This window comes from Aethalodelphis obliquidens, unplaced genomic scaffold (genome assembly GCF_003676395.1).
Source record: "Aethalodelphis obliquidens isolate GAN/ISIS:26980383/991018 unplaced genomic scaffold, ASM367639v1 scaffold63, whole genome shotgun sequence".
Taxonomy (NCBI): Eukaryota; Metazoa; Chordata; class Mammalia; order Artiodactyla; family Delphinidae; genus Aethalodelphis; species Aethalodelphis obliquidens.
The window spans coordinates 4,458,356-4,464,894 of NW_020838007.1; the positions used below are offsets into that span (position 1 = coordinate 4,458,356).

Below are 6,539 nucleotides of genomic sequence, written 5' to 3' on the forward strand. Positions count from 1 at the left end.
ATGATTCTTCATAATTAAAATGGCTTTACAGATGATGCTTTTTATTTAAATAAAGTGATTAGGCAAACAGATGCTGTTCTCTTTTGTAAAATGATCGGCCTGTAAGTGCACACTGTCAAAAGTAATCTTGAGGAGTGCACAGCTGTGAGGAAGGGCCCCGATGTCCTGGGTGGATTAAATTTGACTCTCATGAGATGGACGTTCCCCAATAGCTGATAAATGTCTTTCTTTAGTGGGAAGGAAAAAATGACACTAAATCATCTGATTTTTCTTTACTGTTTCATTGGAATGATTCCATGGCCGTGGGTGTGGCACCATCACCACTGAGGTTTGGTGATGTGACTGGAGCTGACAGTGTCAGAACACACCAGGCAACCCATTGTAGGGAGGTGCCTTTCAGAGGAAGAGATTCCCCCTGGATACGGTCAGTTAAAGGGAAGAGCAGTTACTTTCTTACACATCCTCAAGTATGTATCTGTTTATGCAAGTGTATTTGTGTGCACACAGGGTGCTATGCAATTTCTGGAAAATTATGAAAAAGAAGACATAACAGTAGCAGAACTGGAAGGAAACTCAAATTCTTTGTGGACCATCAGCCCTCCCAGTAAGCAGAAAATGATACACGAGCTCATGGATCCCAATAGTAGCTTCTCTGTTGTTTTTTCATGGAGTGTGCAGAGGTAGTTACTGTATTTCCATGCATAATTCCCCCTTCCCCAACCTGAACTCGGGGCGGGGGTTGGGGGGTGTGGAAGGATACACACCTCAGATTAATTCTGATTTTGGTTCACATTACTTCCTGGGAACATTCATTCGATGCTACAGCTAACATTTTTGTTTAGTAAATAATGATTTGCCTGGGAATCATTGACAAAACGAAGAACTTCTTAGTTTTCCTTTTTTCTACTAACTTCAGCTTTAAAGAGGCTGGCAGTGAGATCTGTGACCAAGAGAGAAAGGTGGAGAGAAAAGAAAGAGGGTGATGACTCATAACATGAAACTGAGTCAGGTGAAGTGTAACATTTCCCCGAGCTTGGGGGTCTGGTCTTAATCACAAAGGACTTGCAGCGCTGGGAACCCTGATTCTCTCTTGCCGGCCTCCAGCACTTGGGGAGCCCCAGCACCTCTTTTCTCCAAGCCTGAGCTGGGAGAGCCTCTGGGCAGTCCCAGGACGGGAGAGCAGGGAGATTCCTTCCCACCCCATCTGAGCCTCTGGCCAGCCTGCAGCCACCACGCAGCACGTCTCGCAAAACGTTCTTGCATCCGAAAGCCCGACGTGTCCGGGGGGCCGTTGGGGGGCCTGGACGTAATACCCGGTCTGATTAGCTCAGTTTCCTTCATGACAGGCTGTGACTCAGGACTCTGGGCAGTCCCGTGATAGGTTTGTTGGGTCCACAATACCAGCTTCTTGGTTGAAATTAAGAAAGAATCATGATAGGTAAGGAAGAAAGCCTTCTAGAATCTGACATCACAAGGAAGTAGTAAGAAGTATTTTGAAGGAGGCTGCTCAGAATTTAAAGAACTCCTTCTTTAATCTTATTTTCTCCTTTTAAATGTCCCAAACTCCTCACGTGGAATTCTGTACTGGCAAAAATGCACTTCCTAGCCCTTCCTTTGAAGAGCCACCAAAAGAAATTAGAAATCAATTTGATTGAACATTCTGCTTTTGATTGAGATATAATTGACATGTAGCATTATTTTAGTTACAGGGGTGCAACATAATGATTTGATATTTGTATACGTTTCAAAATGATCACAAGAAGTCTAGTTAACATCCATCACCACACAGTTACCAAAAATTTTTTCCCTGTGAGAACTTTTAAGCTCTACTCGTTTAGCAACTTTCAAATATACAGTACAGTATTATTAACTGCAGTCACCATGCTGTACATCACATCCCCAGGACTCACTCATGTTATAACTGGAATTTGTGCCCTTTGACCCCCTTCACCCATTTCATTCACCACCACCCCACCTCTGGGAACCACCAATTCATTCTCTGTATCTATGAGTTCAGGTTTTGTGTTTTTATTTTTAGATTCCACATACAAATGAGATTATATAGTATTTCTGACTTATTTCACTTAACCTGGATGAAACCTGATGGCATTAGGCTATCACGAATAGCAAGATTTCATTCTTTATGGCTGAATATTCCTGTGTGTGTGTGTGTGACATCTTCTTTATTCATTTATCTGTCAATGTACTTAGGTTGCTTCTGTATCTTGGCTATTGTAAATAATGCTGCAGTGAACATGGGGGTGCAGATATCAAGTTAGTGTTTTCATTTGCTTTGGAAAAATACCCAGAAGTGGGATTGCTCAGTTACATGGTAGCTCTATTTCTAACTTTTTGAGGAACCTCCAAACTGTTCTCCATAGTGGCTGCAGCAACTTACATTCCCACCAACAGTGCACAAGGGTCCCCTTTTCTCCTCACCAAGAGCACTTGGTAACTCTTGTCTTTTTAATGATGGGCATCGTGCCATTCTGACAGGTGTGAGGTGATATCTCATTGTGAACGTTCTTTTTAAAACATAGATTCTCTGAGTCCCCATGGAGACTAACGTCACTGGGTTAACATAAAGTGTTTCAGAATCCCTGTTAGATCATCAGGGATTTCTCTTGTGTCCCCACACTCTCCTCCTCACCTGTATCTGTGTTAAAGGTGTCTGAGGCCTCCCTGGATGTCTAAGAGGCTGGCTGTAAAGGTGAGGAGGACAGGTTGAGGTTGACGATTGTGGACACAGTGAAACTTGGTGAGATTAATAGTTCAGTGAGTTTTTAACCTCTCCTGCAGACTTCTGAATAACCACTGACATTGAGCTCTTTTTTTTTCCTTCACAGAAACATGAGTCTGGGTGCAAAAGCCGAAATAGCAACAGATAAGCTTTCTTTTCCTCTTAAAAATACGACACGAGAGCACATTGCTAAAATGATAGCTGGCAACAACACAGAAAGTTCCAAAACGCCAGTGTAAGTTGATTGTCATTTTTAATACAGTGTTAGAAGGTGTGTGTATCTGGTCCAAATCTCCTCTACAAATACGTGTGTGCAAGAAACGCCATTTCTTCCTTCTTTGGTAACTCAAGTGAGCCTGTACTTAGAGTCCTTGATGGGCTGGATCAAAGCGCATCTGCTCTCCTCCCGCCCCCCCTGCCCAGCTCGTCCGGGGACGACTGACCTCTTCTCTGGGGAGCAAACCTTGCTCTCATCTGACCGTAATCACCAAAAGCCAGGGAAAGGCCCTGGGAGACCCTTTTCTACTATTACTCCTGTCCCTGGGGCACCAAATGCCTGGCTAACAAATGGGCATGAGAAGAAGGCAAGGGGGTGGGTGGAAATTTGAGGGGAAAAACTGTATCTTAATATATTATCCTGCCACACAATACTCCACTCCAAACATCTGAGCTGTGACGTTTAGATTCTAACATGAGAACCAGCAGGAGAAAAACACTGCCATTGGTCCAAAACTGCTAAGTAAAGTATTCCAGACGCCCACCAGCCGCAGCCCAGCTCTGTCCCCTGTCTGCCCCAGCCCCAGGTCAAAGTGCTGAGTGTGAGGACTGCCACGATGCAGCCCTCAGACATGGTCCCTAAAGCACCCCTTGTCAATCACTAAACACTAAGGGCCCCTGAGAACCGTCGGATCCTCCCCCATCACTTCCTGGATGAGAAAACAGCCCTGGAAAGATGGAGTGGCCCGTGCGCAGGGTGGGCTAAGGGCTAGGATGCCAGTCCTCTGCCCCCCCGCCCCTCACTCCCGTCTCTGGATCTGCTCGGGCAGCCCACTTCACTAGAGAGAGTTTTGGAATCCCAAAAATTAAAATTGGAAGAGTGGTAGGATCCTAGCAAGAAAGACAGCCCCTGGCTTCAGAAAAGTCACAGATGTGGGAAAATCTCTGCAGCAGTTTTTAAGCCATTAACCAGCTTGTGTACAGAGTTGGCATGAGTGTCTGGTTAGAACCTGGTGAATTTATTCGGCTTCAGAGACTTCTCATTTTAATGGAAACCGATAAACTATGATGACTGCACATCGCGTAGTTATAGGAAGACTCTCCCCATTACTTGTTTGAGATGAGGTCAAAAATAGCAACAAGAACAACAAAAAAACAATTTTGCATGGGTAAAACAACTAAAACCTAATTATCCTTTTTTCTCTTAATGCCCAGGACCATAGAAAGGATTTACCCATACTACGTGAAAGCACCCAGTGACTCTAACTCCAAACCCATAAAGCAACTTTTATCTGGTAAGAACGAGAAGGAATTGTTTCAGAACGTTTCTTAATCTTTCTTTTATTCAATGTCTGTAGTTTGCCTTTTCAGCCTTTATCAAGCTCCTTTCCAGTTTTCTTCCCCGTGACATGGTTTGCAAGAAGCATAAGGCTCTGAGCTGTGTCCACCAGCAAGAAGGGATCATTTACTCACCTGGGGGCGTGTTCTTCATCTTCCTTTGTTCATTGATACAGAACTTGATTGACTTAAATCCACGTTCAGTGACATGTTAACTGATTCATCAGAATCTGTTTGTTTCTATTAGCAACCGTATCTTGGGCAGAAAACTGCCTAATACAGCGTTAACTCTGAAGGCCCCACGATAAGAATAAAAAGATGGCAGGAAATGGACTTGATTCAGCCCGAGGGTGACTGAGTACCAGTAGTAGGGCTCCATCTATTAAAGCTCTCAGCCAGCAAAAAAGTCACCTCCTCTGGGAAGTCCTCAGGGATCATACCACCCAGAAGCGGTCGCCCCCAGCTAACAGACCTTGTCAGTGCCGGGGCTTGCCACGTGCCCATAAATAGTGCTTGTGTGCATGGCCTTTCCCATTGAACCAGGCTGCGTGCAACCTGGTGACCCCTTAGCACCTCCTGGAGCACCTTCCTCCTGGAAGGCACTCAGTAAACGGTGGTAACATGAAGGAATCCATCAGTTCCATCAACAGTCAGCTACTGGGGTTTTTAAATGTCTAATTAGTTGTTTGGAATTGTCAGCCAAGATGCTCCGGTGATGGGTCTCCATTCACCCTGTGACTTTGCTGCTGTCTCATGTAGCAACAGGACTGGCCTCTTAGAGAAAGAGAGAGACCCCCACGGCCAGGCCCCCTCCTCCTTTTCCTCTCACAGAGCCGATGTGCCCGTGTGTCCCCATCCTGGAACCAGATGCCATGGGTACCAACCAGGCCATCCTGGTTCATCTGAGAATGGCTGAAGTGCATTAAATCCATAAACTCTCCTGCTAATTTGATTTCATGTTTCTCCTTCTCCAGAAAATAATTTCATGAACATCACCATTATTCTGTCCAGAGACAATACAACTAAATCCAACAGTGAGTGGTGGGTTCTCAACTTGACTGGGAATAGAATCTACAACCAGCATGCACAGGCCCTGGAGCTGGTGGTCTTCAATGACAAGGTCAGCCCCCCAAGCCTGGGGTTCCTGGCCGGCTACGGGTAAGGAACCATTTCACCATTAACAGTTACGAGATCCCACTTATGTATCACACCAAGTTGAGGATGGCAAGTCTTTTATCTTCTTAGAATTCTAAAATTCTATAGCTGCATTATTAGAATTCACAGATCCTTGGCCCTTCATTTTATTTTATTTATTTTTAAATTTTATTGAAGTCTAGTTGATTTACAGTGTTGTGTTAATTTCTTCTGTACAGCAAAGTGACTCAGTTATTCATATATATATATTTTTTTTTTTTTCTTTCCATTATGGTTTGTCACAGGGCCCTTCGTTCTAAAAACTGAGGAACCAGAGTCCCAAAGAAGTCAAAAATGCCTTGTGTGAGTCCCACCACCAAGCATAGGACCAGAAGCCATATTTCCAGCTTCTTAACTATTCCTTCCTGTTACAGCACAGTTTAGTGCAATTCAGGGCTTAAACTAGAAATAGGCAGAGTTCTCTCTTTTCTGCTAACATTGCCTTCTGACCTGAACAGATGGAGAGTCAGGTAGAAATCACAGTTTGGGACATACCCGATGTTACCATTTCTCCATGTTCTGACACTTCAACCCTAGGACAGGCACACCCCCTACAAGATGCTAGTACAAAGTTTTCTTCTTCCCAGAACGAGCCTCTTAAGAAATCACTGTCTATCCAGAATTTTATTATAAACATGAATCCCTGAGAAAGTCCTGGGTACAGAAAAGTGTATAAAATAATTGCATTTCTATCACATATATATATTTTTAACATCTTTATTGGATTATAATTGCTTTATAATGGTATGTTAGTTTCTGCCTTATAACAAAGTGAATCAGCTATACATATACATATATCCCCATATCTCCTCCCTCTTGCATCTCCCTCCCACCCCCCCATCCCACCCCCCCATCCCACCCCTCTATCTACCAGATATGTTACGTAGCTTATGCATATAATATACGCAGTAAAACCACCAGAAGTTCATACACGAAACTATTAACATTGGTTGTTTCCAGAATGTAAGAAAGATTTCAAAGGACTTTCATTTTTCAAGTCCCACAGTTCTGTAATGTGTAATTTTTTTAAAAAAAAGCATGCATTACCCTT

At 43.7% G+C, this 6,539-nt stretch overlaps 1 protein-coding gene across 1 annotated transcript in view; it reads left to right on the plus strand.

Moving 5' to 3' along the window:
* LOC113610435 (piezo-type mechanosensitive ion channel component 2) overlaps positions 1-6,261 on the plus strand; it is a 100,761-nt gene extending 94,500 nt beyond the window's left edge. Inside the window, exons 36-39 of the mRNA XM_027088579.1 lie at positions 508-680; positions 2,847-2,975; positions 4,172-4,251; positions 5,269-6,261. Of these exons, the coding sequence (XP_026944380.1) occupies positions 508-680; positions 2,847-2,975; positions 4,172-4,251; positions 5,269-5,456 (570 nt within the window). The 3' untranslated portion in view covers positions 5,457-6,261. The remainder of the gene's footprint in view (positions 1-507; positions 681-2,846; positions 2,976-4,171; positions 4,252-5,268) is intronic.
* Positions 6,262-6,539: the final 278 nt, after the last annotated feature.